At 35.0% G+C, this 17,067-nt stretch overlaps 1 protein-coding gene across 8 annotated transcripts in view; it reads right to left on the bottom strand.

The window, feature by feature from the left end:
* Positions 1 to 17,067, bottom strand: part of TBCK (TBC1 domain containing kinase) — a 244,075-nt gene that overhangs the window by 141,692 nt on the left and 85,316 nt on the right. For all 8 annotated transcript variants that reach the window (XR_013827926.1, XM_079919204.1, XM_079919201.1 and 5 more), the window contains 7 exons: positions 16,740 to 16,789; positions 16,431 to 16,560; positions 14,448 to 14,546; positions 12,707 to 12,769; positions 12,056 to 12,182; positions 10,615 to 10,665; positions 9,102 to 9,185 (listed from right to left, as the gene is read on the bottom strand). Coding sequence is in view for 7 of the 8 variants with exons in the window: in XM_079919204.1 (XP_079775330.1) it covers positions 9,102 to 9,185; positions 10,615 to 10,665; positions 12,056 to 12,182; positions 12,707 to 12,769; positions 14,448 to 14,546; positions 16,431 to 16,560; positions 16,740 to 16,789 (604 nt within the window). In the remaining variant the exon portion in view is untranslated. The remainder of the gene's footprint in view (positions 1 to 9,101; positions 9,186 to 10,614; positions 10,666 to 12,055; positions 12,183 to 12,706; positions 12,770 to 14,447; positions 14,547 to 16,430; positions 16,561 to 16,739; positions 16,790 to 17,067) is intronic.

Raw genomic sequence — 17,067 nt, 5'->3', positions numbered from 1 at the left:
GAGAATTCTCCAAATATCTTCATCTTTCTTAAAGCACAGGAACCTAGCTAAGCACTATGCTTGTAGAGGCCTGACAAATTTGGAAAAAGATTATTTCCAGGCTTTCACATATGAAAGTTCAGTTAACACTACAGGTTCCAAAGGAAAAAAAAAAAAGTTAAGACCATTTTATTTATTGTGATCTATATTAAAGGCAATGATTCCATGAGACAAAAAGGGTGCATATATTTTTCCTTTTAAATGTATCTTTTATACATTAGAACTGTGGCTATATATCATATAGCATGCTATTACTCTTTATTTCAAAGTAATTTAAGGTGAGACATAGAAAGTGGATTCTGGTAAGATATGCTTAGGAGTGTTTTGCTCAAATGTTTTATTATAGTCAAAATTATTTGAAAAGCACATTTAATACATTACAGACATTTCACTGTAAACATGATCCTTGTAAAAGTTATATGGAATATTTTATAATGTGGTATATATTATAAATAAACACTATAAACTGTATTATTGAGAAAAATACAAATAAGCCCTATGGCATTTTTTTAAAAAACCAAACTTGAGTTTAAAATTTTGACTGCTCTTTCTATAAAAATTGAAGAATACATTTAATAAAAAGATAACAGTATTATTCTAAAAATTATCTTGCTAAAAATGTCTTTTTTATGTATTATGAGTCTTAAAATTTCTAGTGACATTACATTGACTCCATACATTTAACCTACAAACTAAAAATACTAACTCTGAATCACAACAACTGAGAAGAGAATTTGATTTATTCAACTCTTACGGAGAAAATAAAAGTGCTGTTTAATCCCTTTTTTTTAATATTTAAATTTAATTTAATTTTTTTAATGCAGCAGGTTATTAGTCATCAATTTTACACACATCAATGTATACATGTCAATCCCAATCGCCCAAGTCATCACACCACCACCACCACCACCCCCATGGCTTTCAACCCTTGGTGTCCATACGTTTGTTCTCTACATCTGTGTCTCAATTTCTGCCCTGTAAACCGGTTCATCTGTACCATTTTTCTAGGTTCCACATAAATGTGTTAATATACGATATTGGCTTTTCTCTTTCTGACTTACGTAACTCTGTGAGTTGCTAGATCCATCCATGTCTCAACAAGTGACTCAATTTCGTTCCGTTTAATGGCTGAGTAATATTCTATTGTATATATGTACCACCTCTTCTTTATCCATTCGTCTGTCGATGGGCATTTAGGTTGCTTCCATGACCTGGCTTTGTAAATAGTGCTGCACTGAACGATGGGGTGCATATGTCTATTTGAATTATGGTTTTCTCTGGGTATATGCCCAGTAGTGGGATTGCTGGATCATATGGTAATTCTATTTTTAGTTTTTTAAGGAACCTCCATGCTGTTCTCCATAGTGGCTGTATCAATTTACATTCCCACCAACAGTGCAAGAGGGTTCCCTTTTCTCCACACCCTCTCCAGCATTCGTTGTTTGTAGATTTTCTGATGATGCCCATTCTAACTGGTGTGAGGTGATACCTTGTTGTAGTTTTGATTTGCATTTCTCTAATAATTAGGGATGTTGAGCAGCTTTTCATGTACTTCTTGGCTCTCTGTATGTCTTCTTTATAGAAATGCCTATTTAGGTCTTCTGCCCATGTTTGGATTGGGCTGTTTATTTCTTTAATATTGAGCTGCAAGATCTGTTTATATATTTTGGAGATTAATCCTTTGTCCATTGATTTGTTGGCAAATATTTTCTCCCATTCGGTGGGTTGTCTTTTCATCTTGTTTATTCGTTTCCTTTGCTGTGCAAAAGCTTTGAAGTGTCATTAGGTCCCATTTGTTTATTTTTGTTTTTATTTCCATTACTCTAGGAGGTGGATCAAAAAAGATCTTGCTGTGATTCATGTCAAAGAGCGTTCTTCCTATGTTTTCATGTAAGAGTTTTATAGTGTCCAGGCTTACATTTAGGTCTCAAATCCATTCTGAGTTTACTTTTGTGTATGGTGTTAGGGAGTGTTCTAATTTCATTCTTTTACATGACGTTGTCCAGTTTTCCCAGCACCACTTATTGAAGAGACTGTCTTTTCTCCATTGTATACCCTTGCCTCCTTTCTCATAGATTAGTTGACCATAGGTGTGTGGGTTTATCTCTGGGCTTTCTATCTTGTTCCATTGATCTATGTTTCTGTTTTTGTGCCAGTACCATATTGTCTTGATTACTGTAGCTTTGTAGGATAGTCTGAAGTCAGGGAATCTGATTCCGCCAGCTCTGTTTTTTTCCCTCAAGACTGATTTGGCTATTCGGGGTCTTTTGTGTCTCCATACAAATTTTAAGACTTTTTGTTCTAGTTCCGTAAAAAATGCCACTGGTAATTTGATAGGGATTGCATTGAATCTGTAGATTGCTTTGGGTAGTAGAGTTATTTTCACAATATTGATTCTTCCAATCCAAGAACACGGTATATCTCTCCATCTGTTGGTATCATCTTTAATTTCTTTCATCAGTGTCTTATAGTTTGCTGCATACAGTTCTTTTGTCCCCCTAGGTAGGTTTATTCCTAGGTATTTTATTCTTTTTGTTGCAATGGTAAATGGGAGTGTTTCCTTAATGCCTCATTCAGATATTTCATCATTAGTGTATAGGAATGCAAGGGATTTCTGTGCATTAATTTTGTATACTGCAACTTTACCAAATTCATTGATTAGCTCTAGGAGTTTTCTGGTGGCATCTTTAGGATTCTCTATGTATAGTATCATGTCATCTGCAAACAATGACAGTTTTACTTCTTTTTTTCCAATTTGGATTCCTTTTCTTTCTTTTTCTTCTCTGGTTGCTGTGGCTAGGACTTCCAAAACTATGTTGAATAATAGTGGTGAGAGTGGACATCCTTGTCTTGTTCCTGATCTTAGAGGAAATGCTTTCAGTTTTTCACCATTGGGAATGATGTTTGCTGTGGGTTTGTCACATATGGCCTTTATTATGTTGAGGTAGGGTCCCTCTATGCCCACTTTCTGGAGAGTTTTTATGATAAATCGGTGTTGAATTCTGTCAAAAGCTTTCTCTGCATCTATTGATATGATCATATGGTTTTAATACTTCAATTTGTTAATATGGTGTATCACACTGATTGATTTGCATATATCGAAGAATCCTTGTATCCCTGGGATAAGTCCCACTTGAGTGTATGATCCTTTTAATGTGCTGTTGGATTCTGTTTGCTAGTATTTTGCTGAGGATTTTTGCACCTATATTCATCAGTGATATTGGTCTCTAACTTTCTTTTCTTTGTAGTATCTTCGTCTGATATTGGTATCAGGGTGATGGTGGCCTCATAGAATGAGTTTGGGAGTGTTCCTTCTTCTGCAATTTTTTGGAAGACTTTGAGAAGGATGGGTGTTAACTCTTCTCTAAATGTTTGATAGAATTCACCTGTCAAGCCATCTGGTTCTGGACTTTTGTTTGTTGGAGGATTTTCAATCACAGTTTCAATTTCAATACTTGTGATTGGTCTGTTCATATTTCCTATTTCTTCCTGGTTCAGTCTTAGAAGATTATACCTTTCTAAGAATTTGTCCATTTCTTCTAGGTTGTCTATTTTATTGGCACAGAGTTGCTTGTAGTAGTCTCTTAGGATGCGTTGTATTTCTGGGGTGTCTGTTGTAACTTCTCCTTTTTCATTTCTAATTTTATTGATTTGAGTCGTCTCCCTCTTTTTCTTGATGAGTCTGGCTAATGGTTTATCAAGTTTGTTTATCTTCTCGAAAAACCAGCTTTTAGTTTTATTGATCTTTGGCACTGTTTACCTTGTTTCTATTTCATTTATTTCTGCTCTGATCTTTATGATTTCTTTCCTTCTGCTAACTTTGGGTTTTGTTTGTTCTTCTTTCTCTAGTTCCTTTAGGTGCAAGGTTAGATTGTTTATTTGAGATTTTTCTTGTTTCTTGAGGTAGGCTTGCATAGCTGTAAACATCCCTCTTAAAACTGCTTTTGCTGCATCCCATAGGTTTTGGATAGTCGTGTTTTCATTGTCATTTGTCTCTAGGTATTTTTTGATTTTCTCTTTGATTTCTCCAGTGATCTCTTGGTTATTTAGTCACGTATTGCTTAGCCTCCATGTGTTTGTGTTTTTTACGTTTTTTTCCCTGTAATTCATTTCTAATCTCATAGTGTTGTGGTCAGAAAAAGGTGCTTGGTATGATTTCAATTTTATTAAATTTACTGAGGCTTGATCTGTGACCCAAGATGTGATCTATCCTGGAGAATGTTCCGTGTGCACTTGAGAAGAAAGTGTAATCTGCTGTTTTTGGATGGAATGTCCTATAAATATCAATTAAATCTATGTGGTCAATTGTGTCATTTAAAGATTGTGTTTCCTTTTTACTTTCTGTCTGCATAATCTGTCCATTGGTGTAAGTGAGGTGTTAAAGTCCCCCACTATTATTGTGTTACTGTCAATTTCCTGTTTTATAGCTGTTCGCATTTGCCTATGTATTGAGGTGCTCCTATGTAGGGTGCATATATATTTATAATTGTTATATCTTCTTCTTTGATTGATTCCTTGATCATTATGTAGTGTCCTTCCTAATGTCTTGTAACAGTCTTCATTTCAAAGTCTATTTTATCTGTTACGAGTAACGCTACTCCCCCCTTCTTTTGATTTCCTTTTGCATGGAATATCTTTTTCCATCCCCTCACTTTCATCTGTATGTGTCCCTAGGTCTGAAGTGGGTCTCTTGTAGACAGCATATAGATGGGTCTTGTTTTTGTATCCATTCAGTGAGCCTGTGTCTTTTGGTTGGAGCGTTTAATCCATTCATGTTTAAGGTAATTATCGACATGTATGCTCCTATGACCATTTTCTTAACTGTTTTGTTTTTGTTTTTGTAGGTCCTTTTCTTCTCTTGTGTTTTCCACTTAGAGAAGTTTCTTTAGTATTTGTTGTAGAGCTGGTTTGGTGGTGCTGAATTCTCTTAGCTTTTGCTTGTCTGTAAAGCTTTTGATTTCTCCATCAAAGCTGAATGAGATCCTTGCAGGGTAGAGTAATCTGGTTGTAGGTTCTTCCCTTTCATCACTTTTAAGTATATCATGCCACTTCCTTCTGGCTGGTAGAGTTTCTGCTGAGAAATCAGCTGTTAACCTTATGGGAGTTCCCTTGTATGTTATTTGTCATTTTTCCCTTGCTGCTTTCAATAATTTTTCTTTTGCTTTAATTTTTGCTAATTTGATTACTATGTGTCTCGTTATTTTTCTGTTTGGGTTTATCCTGTATGGGACTCTCTGTGCTTCCTGGACTTGGGTGGCTATTTCCTTTCCCATGTTAGGGAAGTTTTTGACTCTAATCGCTTCAAATATTTTCTCGGGTCCTTTCTCTCTCTCTTTTCCTTCTGGGACCCCTATAATGCGAATGCTGTTGCGTTTAATGTTGTTGCAGAGGTCTCTTAGGCTGTCTTCATTTCTTTTCATTCTTTTTTCTTCATTCTATTCTGCAGCAGTGAATTCCACCGTTCTGTCTTCCAGGTAACTTATCCGCTCTTCTGTCTCAGTTATTCTGCTATTGATTCCTTGTAGTGTAGTTTTCATTTCAGTTATTGTTTTGTTCATCTGTTTGTTTGTTCTTTAATTCTTCTAGGTTTTTGTTAAACATTTCTTGCATCTTCTCAATCTTTGCCTCCATTTTTTTTCCAAGGTCCTGGATCATCTTCACTATCATTATTCTGAATTCTTCTTCTGGAAGGTTGCCTATCTCCACTTCATTTAGTTGTTTTTCTGGGGTTTTATCTTGTTCCTTCATCTGGTACATAGCCCTCTGCCTTTTCATCTTGTCTATCTTTCTATGAATGTGGTTTTTGTTCCACAGGCTGCAGGATTGTATTTCTTCTTGCTTCTGCTATCTGCCCTCTGATGGATGAGGCTAAAAGGCTTGTGTAAGTTTCCTGATGGGAGGGACTGGTGGTGGGTAGAGCTGACTGCTGCTCTGGTGGGCAGAGCTCAGCAAAACTTTAATCTGCTTAACTGTTGATGGGTGGGGCTGGGTTCCCTCCCAGTTGGTTGTTTGGCCTGAGGCAACCCAACCCTGGAGCCTACCTGGGCTCTTTGGTGGGGCTAATGACAGACAATGGGAGGGCTCACGCCAAGAAGTACTTCCCAGAACTTCTGCTGCCAGTGTCCTTGTCCCCAAGGTTAGCCACAGGCACACCCCGCCTCTGCATGAGACCCTCCAACACTAGCAGGTAGGCCTGGCTCTGTCTCCCCTGGGGTCACCGCTCATTCCCCTGGGTCCCAATGCACACACTACTTTGTGTGTGCCCTCCAAGAGTGGAGTCTCTGTTTCCCGCAGTCCTGTCCAAGTCCTGCAACCAAATCCCACTAGCCTTCAAAGTCTGATTCTCTAGGAATTCCTCCTCCCGTTGCCAGATCCCCAGGTTGGGAAGCCTGACGTGGGGCTCTGAACCTTCACTCCAGTGGGTGGACTTTTGTAGTATAAGTGTTCTCCAGTCTGTGAGTCACTCACCCAGCAGTTATGGGATTTGATTTTATTGTGACTGCGCCCCTCCTACCATCTCATTGTGGCTTCTCCTTTGTCTTTGGATGTGGGGTATCTTTTTTGGTGATTTCCAGTGTCTTCCTGTTGATGACTGCCCAGCAGCTAGTTGTGATTCTGGTGTTCTCACAAGAGGGAGTGAGAGCATGTCCTTCTACTCCGCCATCTTGGTTCCTCTCCTCATGTTAGCTTTAAAAATAACAGCATTATACTGCTGTCTTATGTTTAACTGAGGATAAAGGAATCACCTTTTGTGTTGCACAAATACTAACCTGACTATTTTCTATGTTTAATTTTGTCAGTTTGTCTTTGGTGACTGTTTGACATATTTTGCAATGAATAGCCCCTGAAATCTCCTGGTATCATCCAAGGTATTATTAAATCTGCTCCTTTTGGTATTATGGAATCTTAGAGTATACTGTCAACCCTATAATAAACATTACTGATAAAGGATAGTAAGAAATCTATGAATAAGTATGGAACATATCCTTATTAAGATACAAGGTATACATTTACAGAACACCAATTCATAAATTCCTGGAAGATGATATTACATGACTCTTGAAGTTGGATGCCTTTACTAAATTAACCTACAAGCAAAAGGTAAGTTCCTTCCTATAAAATATACTTGTTCTTAATTATAAGAAATCAAAACAAAAAGTTGTTGCCCTCTGAAAAAAACATTCTTAAGTTAATCCCAACTATATATAAGTCCACATCCTAGGAATGTACAGGGACTTGGATATATCCATTTTAGGCCAAATCATTTCAATATACAAATACAAATCAATACAAATTACATTTCAAAACTAACATAGAGACGATGGATCATTACTTCAATTTCTAGCACCCATCTATGTGGTAGACACAGAGAACCATGAATGATCACATGCCTCGATGTGTTTGTAAACACAAACACTAAGTTTTTAAAAAGAATTTTAATATTTTTCTCTATATACTAATGTAAATGATGATGGAAAAATTGTATGTGTTGCGCTATTTATCCATATTCTTTTCCTCTTATTTTCAGTCTCTTTATCTTTTTAATTCACATTTCCCTTTCTGCTTCCTTTCTAATTACTTTTTTCATTATATTGACCTCTGGTACTCTAGTTTTATACTCATTTCTAACTAAGTAAAAATATTGCTAATTGAGACCCCACTTACTCAGAATTTTTGATAAATCAGACACAGCTTGTAGTTTTCCTGCTTTATCTATTCAAATTGAGTGAATTATATGAAACCATAATGACACAGGTATAAATAAACAGCATCAGCTTTAAGTTGTTTAAAGTTTAATAGAATTAATAGGATATACATATAAGTAAAAAAGTCTAAATGAAGGGAGTGTTGGATAAGTTTCATAAAAATGGTAAATGGGGAGACTGCAACCAACTTTGTAGTCTGTTCCAAAAGAAATACGAAACTATAAGAAAATTCCCTGTCCTTAAAACATTAAAATCTTCTTGAAAATATAAGACATAAAATGATATATAATACCATGACAATAATTACATTATCAAAAAATTGTAATAATGATAATAAAAATAGTAATAGTAGTAAAAATAATATAGTAATAATTATTGTTATTGAAATGAATGTTTTTATGTGCTAGGTATTTACATATCTTATAATGCTTAACCTTTACAACAATTTTTATTTCAGATATGAGGAACATTATACCTAGCCAACTTAAGTTATTTGTTTAAGACTCACAATAAGTAATGAAACTTAAATTGGAAACAGTTTGTCTGATTCACAAGTGTTTATTATTAAACTTCTGTTACACTACTTTCAAAAATGAGCTCAAAAACTTATATAAAAGTTTGAATGTGGCTGAAGTAGTCCTGAAAGAATTCACAGATGGGTTATGCTACGTCTTGAACTCTGAAGGAGGAGATGTCTTTTAGGAAAGAAAAGAAAGTGGGAGGATATTTTGGGTGATCGAGCATGAATAAGATGAATGAGAAGTGTTTTTAATATTCTGTTTACTTACACAATTAAACACTGTTTAAACTTTTTACTAATTCATGATAGGCTTGCTCCATGGTGAAGCTTTTTGTGGGCAATGTTAATAGTCAGAGAAACAAACAGCTGGACTTTTATTTTCTTAAACTGGCATGAATGAATTTGAACCAAACTGAGATTAGATATTAAACAGTCATTAGCAAAATACCATGATTCTTTGTGGACTTGGAGAAGAGACTAAACTTAATGATCTTTTCACGTGTTTTAGTGACACACTGTAACCATATATATATATTTTTTTCTGTACACAGGCCTCTCACTGTTGTGGCCTCTCCTGTTGCGGAGCACAGGCTCTGGGCACGCAGGTCCAGCGGCCATGGCTCACGGGCCCAGCCGTTCCGCGGCATGTGGGATCTTCCTGGACCGGAGCACGACCCCGCGTCCCCCGCATTGGCAGGCGGACTCTCAACCACTGTGCACCAAGGAAGCCCTGTCACCATATTTTATTGGGTCAAAATCATAAATTTAACTGAGTATTGGTCACTTTTGACATAAGTGCTTTCCCTATAAAAAGGCAAAGAAACACATTTTCTTACCTTGTATTACATGCGAGTTGTCTTTCAAGAAGAAGTTATACAGGTATTTGGGGATAAAAGCAGACATACAGGCATAAGCCAAGGCTAAGAAAGAGTAAGGCAAATATAACAAATTAGTTAATGCGGTAAAAGATCAGCAGTCATTCACTCACTTAGCACACATTCCTTGAATCTATTTTTAAACAAGAGTTACGTTAATAATTGATGGAAGCACAAAATTTAAGGGGAAAAACCCTGTACCATTTAAAACAGAAAATGTTTTGGACAACAGAAGATAACCACCTTACAAACTTTTCAGTTTCAAACTACTGCAGCAGCAAAAAAAAAAAAACCCAAAACAAACAAAAAATCCAAAAAACAAAAATAAACAACAAACAAAAAAGCAAACTACCGCAGCAATCATTATCCTACAAGAATAAAAACCTTTTTTATCAGAACTTTATGCATTTTTAAAATCTCTAAACATAATCATTATTAATGAGCTATATAAACCTCAAGATCGCTAATTTTTGTTGATGCAAAGAGCCTGAGAACTTTGGATTTAGAAACACTAGCAATAAATTGTTCTTTCAAACACAGATCCTTTACTGTTTTTGGATCAGTATGTGTGATAATGAGCTATGCTTAACTAAACGCAACAAAACCTAGTCTAAAGACTAATATCAGAGAACAGGCATTTAAAAAAGTAGTCAAATAGTGAAATTTTAGTTCTCTGGGATTATGCTATTGCTACTCAAATTCCCGAAATCTATGAAAATTCTGATATGAAATAGAATTTGAAGAAATGGAGATTCTGAGATTGAGGCTTCTAAGGATTTATGCTATATATGGTAACACTCTCTATATGTGATATCGTTAGAGATATTCACAATAAATATTCAAATATTTATTGAAAAACCTACTATAAAAGGCATCATATGAGGGAATAGAAAACAAAACAAAAAAAACCCTTGTTATTTAAAAAAGCTGCTAAACAAAAAAAGGGTTACTATATTAGTATATAAATAACTACAATACAAAACATACAGAAGATAAATTTCTGGAAATACAAAGTGCTATATGGATTCAAGAGGGTAAGAAAAGTCTTCATCAAGGAGGTGGTGGCTTAAAAAATAAAAGGAGGTAGTGGTTGAAATAAAAGTCTCTGGAGGATAGAGTATCAATATTGTTTTCTTTACAAATTGTTCAGAAAGTATATATAGACTAAAACTCATCTCTAAAAAAGTCAGAATTTTCTCCAAAGTTTCATAAAAATAGTCACCAAAGTAGATGAATGCATTTAGAATAATCTATCAGGTTCTCCCTAAATCTCTAGTCACAGCTGAAACTCTCTAGTAATAAACTAATCCTTCACATCCTCTAAAATGAGTCTAATAGATTATTTCACAGAAATGTACAATATCTACTAGGAAGAGAGCAAGAACCTTACAATGAAAATAAAAAACTTTCACGTTTGATTAAAATATTTTAAAATAATATGCACAATAATTATTTAAATGATAAATAGGCTTACCTTCATTATTGAAATTTAAATAGAGAAATGGAGCACAAAGTGAGTCAAGACCTGATGGAGAGAGGTTGGGGAAAGAATTCAAATAAACTTAATCCAAGAGAACTGTAGATATATACCTTATTGAGTTCTCTGCATTACTTCTATATAGATTAAGCATTGTACGTTATTACCCATTCAGAAATATATTACGTCATGGGTTATTGTGAGGAATAACTGATGGTGACTGGCATATAGTAAATGTCCAAAATAAACCAACCATTATTATTATCAAGGTTATTATGAGTTGAAGAGAGAAATATAGTAATAGAAAAATGTAAAAATGATAGAAGGCTTGCATATAGTCCCTGACTGTGTGATCTTGTCAATCACTTAACTCCAGACAGGTTTCCTTATCTAGGAGATGAAAATTTTTCTTACATGTTTCTCTGGGATGATGAAAAAAAATTCTTTAAAAAATTGTAGGGCTTCCCTGGGTGCAGTGGTTGAGAGTTCACCTGCTGATGCAGGGGATGCGGGTTCGTGCCCCAGTCCGGGAAGATCCCACATGCTGCGGAGCGGCTGGGCCCGTGAGCCATGGCCGCTGAGCCTGTGCATCTGGAGCCTGTGCTCCGCAAGGGGAGAGGCCACAACAGTGACAGGCCCACGTACCACAAAAAAAAAAATTGTGAAGTAAAATACAAATACATGACATATTTCTTTTATTGATAATAATGCTATTCATACACTGTCATGTTAAAAGAATGTATATAAATTTATCTGTAACTGTCAGAACTCTAAAATGAACAGAGCTAGGAAAAATAATAGCTTCATTTTCAGGTTTGGCCAGAAATAGACACAGAATTGAAATATAAGCACTATTACAACAAATTCAAAAATAAGACTAGGTGGAATGGATTTCTCATTCATGAATTTATCAATGACCACAAAAACAGTAATGAGGAAAGCTACAAATCAAGGATATGGAGCATTAAAGATATTTTTTAAAAAAGAGAGAAAAAAATGAGAAGTTCAGGGTGATATCCTATTCCGCAATTCCCAGTAACCCTGATAAGTATAAGTTGTAGATCATTAAATGCCAAGAATGTAAACTTGCCCCAAATTATTTATGGTACAAAATTATTTTATTATTTGCATAAGTATTGAAAAAGTGTATTCACAAAGATTACAACAGCACAAAATATTCTTTATACTTTCCTAATCAACATGACAGCAAGTTGTCTCATTAAATGTCTTGCATTTAAATGATATTCATTAGACATTTAGACAAAGTTAAAAAAAAAGTTCTCATGTAAACCTCTCAAAAAATAGAGCATAGCTTTAGTATTGACTTTTCTCAAAGCCAAGGATATTTTGATATTTTGTTTTGATTTTAAAAGTTGTCAGTCATGCAACATGTTCCTAACACTTCAAAAGTGTCTTAGTAATAGGTAAAAAAAATTACCTTGCCAATATACAAGATCAGGATGAGACACAACCCAGGCTTTTAATACACGCCTAAATTTTGCATGACCTTCTGGTGATGACAGAAGTTCATCATACTGATGACAACGAGGAATATCCACTTCAATCTGTAAAACAGCCAAACAATAAGGTAAAACTATAATGGACTGATTGCCAATAAATCCCAAGATAAGGAAAAGGAGAAATTGTATTATGAAATTCTGAATAGGCAACCTCCATAATTGTGGTGTCTGAAGTTTTCGAATTTTATACTAATCCACTGGAAACACCAAAAAGTTGTAAGTATACTTAAACAAGGAAAGCAGACTACTTCTTTTGAAAAGGTATGTATTAATTTAGTTTTAAAAAAACCTTCCTTTACAATCTGGTCTAAATAAAGGACAAATTCTTCAGACAAAAAAGTACATTATTAGGAAAAGTTGCTTGGCCTAAACTCCTAAAAGGAACAGTTCTAACTCACTAATGAGTTAGAGTAGATCTTAAAGAGGTAAGAGTTATGTTTCTCTAACACCATATGCATATGATTGCTGCTCAGTATTCACAATGAAAGGAAGAAAATTCCTCATGCCTTTTTAAAATTTAAAGACTGGGAAGACTTATCTTAGGTTGTTTAAGAAAATCTAAATCATACTTGTCTATCCGTAGGAATTGGAGTATCTTTATCAATTGCATCATACTTGGCATGAATAGCCCCCTGCAAAAAATAAGAGAAGATATATTACTTTATCATACCCTTAATAAAGTATAAATTTAGGAAAAATCTATTTATAAATATCTATCTTTGAAAACATACCCAATTATAGACAGGCACACTCAAACCCAAAGTATACTCCTTAGAAAAATTTTCTACATCTTTGACAGTCTGTGATGAAAGTCTGAGACAATTTACCATTTTGCTAAGGCAGACATTTGAATTAGACACACTGGAAGACAAATGTGTTGAATGAGTCATGTGGCTAACGACCATGCTTAGCCAATCTCCCAGCCTCCACAGCAACACAAAACACAGCCTTGCTGTTCTCTATTCACTGTTATCTCACGCATAGTAAATTTCATGAAGAAATTTTTTTTTTAATTCCGGGGAGGGGGGTAGGGTTCATCCACAAGAAATTTCCCCGTTAAAGTTGGTAATGAAAGCAAAAGTAAAGTGAAACTGTTTAAAGCAGTGGTAGTTCAGCACCAGGAAGCAGAAGTTTGGGGATGAATTAAAGAGTGGAATATCATGTAGTTATAAAATCATTAAGGGACTAAAGGGATCATTTACATTTTTCAGTTATACCATTACAGAAAGAATAACTGAATAAACCACTTCAAATGTTTGGTCAGTGTCCCAAGCACAGAACACTTCTTATTAGTCTGGTTAACCGTAATGGTAGAGAAACAGCCAGGAATTTGGGGTTCAAACTCTGTGCTGTGCCAACTTCTCTGGCACATCTATTTAATGAAAGATTTGGACAACCTGACCTTGGAAGTCCTCTTGAATTTTAAGCATTATATGGTTCTACAATTCTAACTATTACCGTATGATAGAACACTAGACATTCTTGTAAAGCAACCAACCAAAGTCAAAGATATTTAGAGACTCTCATCAAGGGAATCAGGAATGAAGGAAGGAAATCTTTCAACAGAGAGTTAAAAGGATTAAAAACATTTGGGGAAATTCACACACACACAAATAGGTGATGGACATCCATAAGATATCTATAAGAAAATACATGAAGGCAAAATGACAAAGAAATTACAGAAAATGAAATAATCTGGCAGGATTTGGCCCATTATCATGGCTGCTGTTCTCTGATAGCACTGCAAGTCACCCCACTAATTCTGTGACACTTTTCCTTTCCTCACTGCCACAGATAAGGTGTTGTAGAAGATAAAGTAGCTATTTCGCTTAGCAGCATGCTTCTGGTAAGACAGATGTGCCAAAAGGCACTAAATCATTATGTTAATGATTTCTGACAAGGTTCAAATTAGTATGGAAGATTTTTCCAAATTTAGATAGCATTAGTTATAAATAGGCAATCCAATTCCAAGATGAACATACTTTATAAGCAGGACTATAGACTTATAAATGATATACATATATTCTTAAAATATTTTGATTTTAAAATTAATAATCAAGATAATTTCTGTGAGTCCATTAAATACATTAAATAGAATAAATCTAACAAACCATCAATTATGTTTTTCTATTCTATCTAGTCTATATTCTTTTCCTCTACTCCGTTCACTTAAAATTGCCAAATATTCTTAATGTTCATATTTTACTACATAATTTTCTAGCAACTTGAAAAGTACACATTCAGAAAGCACTTTCATTCTTTTTTCCTACCACTGTTAATCAGCTTCCAACCTTCTCTTTTCTTTTTTACCTCAACTCCCAGAAGAGCAGCCCAGGTGAAACCTCTCATAAGAGGAGGAATATCGACTCTTGCTTCTTTCCAGATTTGATTTTTTTTATATGGATAAGCCTACAGATAAAAAAAGATATGAAAAATATCTCAAATTACCAGTGTCATCTTTTTAGTCTAGACAGATCTCAATATACCAGTGAAAAAGTTGAAGGTGAACTGTAATACATTTCTAAGTACCTGAAATTACTTTGATGTTATTAATACATATAAATTAGCAGTGCAATGGTTCCCTATCTTCTGTAAATCTCCTATTACACAATCAAAGAGAGGAGCTGATTCTACTGGTTTTTTTTTTTTTTTTTTACATCACTCCATTTATTCTTGGATTTATATTTGAATTTCAGTTCCTTCAGAGAATTTTATCTCAACGTATTTTATGCTTAGAGTTCTTTTATTGATCACTCTACCATATGTCTATGCAACAAAAATATTTATGTGAATTGAAATTAATTTTTTTCTAAATTTGACCTTACCATAATATTCTTTCTAAATTATTTTTGGAAGAAAAACTCTTCTGGATTGAGTTACCATGACAATGATTATTCCTGTACAATTAAAGTAAAATAGATAATTTAAAATTTTGATGAGTGACTTGATTCTACTGTTTTTAATCATTCCTCTCTATTATGTGCTCTGGGAGAATTAAGAAAGACTCATAATGAGAATAATATTACCAGTCTCATATGGGTAAAATAATGTATGTAAGGCACTTTGTAAAATATCTGGTGATATAGAAAGTATTAAACAAATATGTTATTATTATGGTTTCTTCTATATCTTTGCACATAAATTTGTCATTCTGTAAATTTGTATGTTAGGAGAGATTTCTAGAAGAGAATTACTAGGACAAAGGGTATGGATGTTGTTAACGCTCTTGATACATATTTTCAATTGTTTTACAGAATGTTTCTAACACCTTACACTTACTCTAAAAGAGTGAGAGTTCTGGGGGCTTCCCTGGTGGCGCAGTGGTTGAGAGTCCACCTGCCGATGCAGGGGACACGGGTTTGTGCCCCGGTCCGGGAAGATCCCACATGCCGCAGAGCGGCTGGGCCCGTGGGCCATGGCCACTGAGCCTGCGCGTCTGGAGCCTGTGCTCCACAACGGGAGAGGCCACAACAGTGAGAGGCCCGCGTACCGCAAAAAAAAAAAAAAAAAAAAAGAATGAGAGTTCCAATCTCAATATACCTTTATTCACTTTGCTAATTCAGTATGCAAGAAAAAGTTATTTTAATTTTTTTTCATTCCTAGTAAGGATACACATTTTGAATTGATTTACTAACTAGTTGTAGTCCTGTTGCGTTCTCTATCCGGATAATTTCTCTGTTTCGATAATAGTGCTTTTTCTTTTGGTTTTTAGGTGTTCATTTACTTATTGGCTGCACTGGGTCTTAGTTGCGGCACGCTGGATCTTCATTGCGGCATGGAGGGATCTTTCGTTGTGACACATGGGCTTCTCCCTAGTTGTGGTGCACGGGCTCTAGAGCAGGTGGGCTCAGCAGTTGCTGGGCACGGGCTCCACAGTGCACAGGCTCAGCAGCTGTGGCATGCAGGCTCTCTAGTTGTGGTGCGCAGGCTTAGTTGCCTTGCAGCATGTGGGATCTTAGCTCCTTGACCAGGAATTGAACCCATGTCATCTGCATTGGAAGGCGGATTCTTACCAACTGGACCACCAGGGAACTCCCCTTAGGTGTTCTTTAAATAGTACAGATATTAATATTTTGTCTAATATGATTTTGCATAGATTTCTGCATCTTGTTTACTTTTTAATTTTATGTACTATGAACAGGTATCATTTTTATAATTAAAGTTAATCAGAAAAGATAGGTCATAAGAATTAGTGTTCTCATGACATCAAGATTCCCTAAGAATTACCAATGAAATAAAAAATAAGGATTGTATGTGGGCTCTTTATAACACTTTACAGTTTAGAATCTCTACCTTCAGCAGCCTGTCAAAGAGAATGATTCTGTTTAGTTGGTACTCTGTGTCCCTCTCTCGGATGATTAAAGGGAGAGTGGCAGCTGCAGACAGCTCATTATTGCTGTTTGAATGAGGTAAATTAGACTGACTGTAAAAAAGAAACAAAAGCAGAAAAATTGACAAAAGGTATAAAAATTTTTAAAATTAAAAACACCATATTTTTGTGTTATTTTTAGGAAATACTTTTCAAAGAAAATGTACAAGCTTCTTACCAGTATAATATAAACAGAAAGGAAAAATAAGTGTAAAAGGAGACGATATACTCACTCATCTTCAAGTAGTGGGTAAAATGCTTCTCCATCAACATCTTTTAATCTCTGTGAATTTAGAGAGAAAGTATTTGTGATATTTAGGATCTGAGACAGAAACGCTGATCCATATTTAAAAGGAAAAATAACATTAAAATTATGAATTTATAAAGGTACCAAGAAAAGTATAAGATAGAATCTAAAATTCATTCCTGACATAAATATGCAAATATACCATGCCTCCAGTGATTAAATCTGGCTGTGAAGAACCGTTTTTTTGGTTTTTGATTTTTTAACCTCCAGGTATCTCTTGTAAAGGTTAGACACCTATAATAATTGTTTTCCAA

This window comes from Stenella coeruleoalba (assembly GCF_951394435.1).
Source record: "Stenella coeruleoalba genome assembly, chromosome: 4".
Taxonomy (NCBI): Eukaryota; Metazoa; Chordata; class Mammalia; order Artiodactyla; family Delphinidae; genus Stenella; species Stenella coeruleoalba.
Note: the sequence above shows the minus strand (reverse complement) of the source record. Positions and strands in the feature narration are given on the sequence as shown.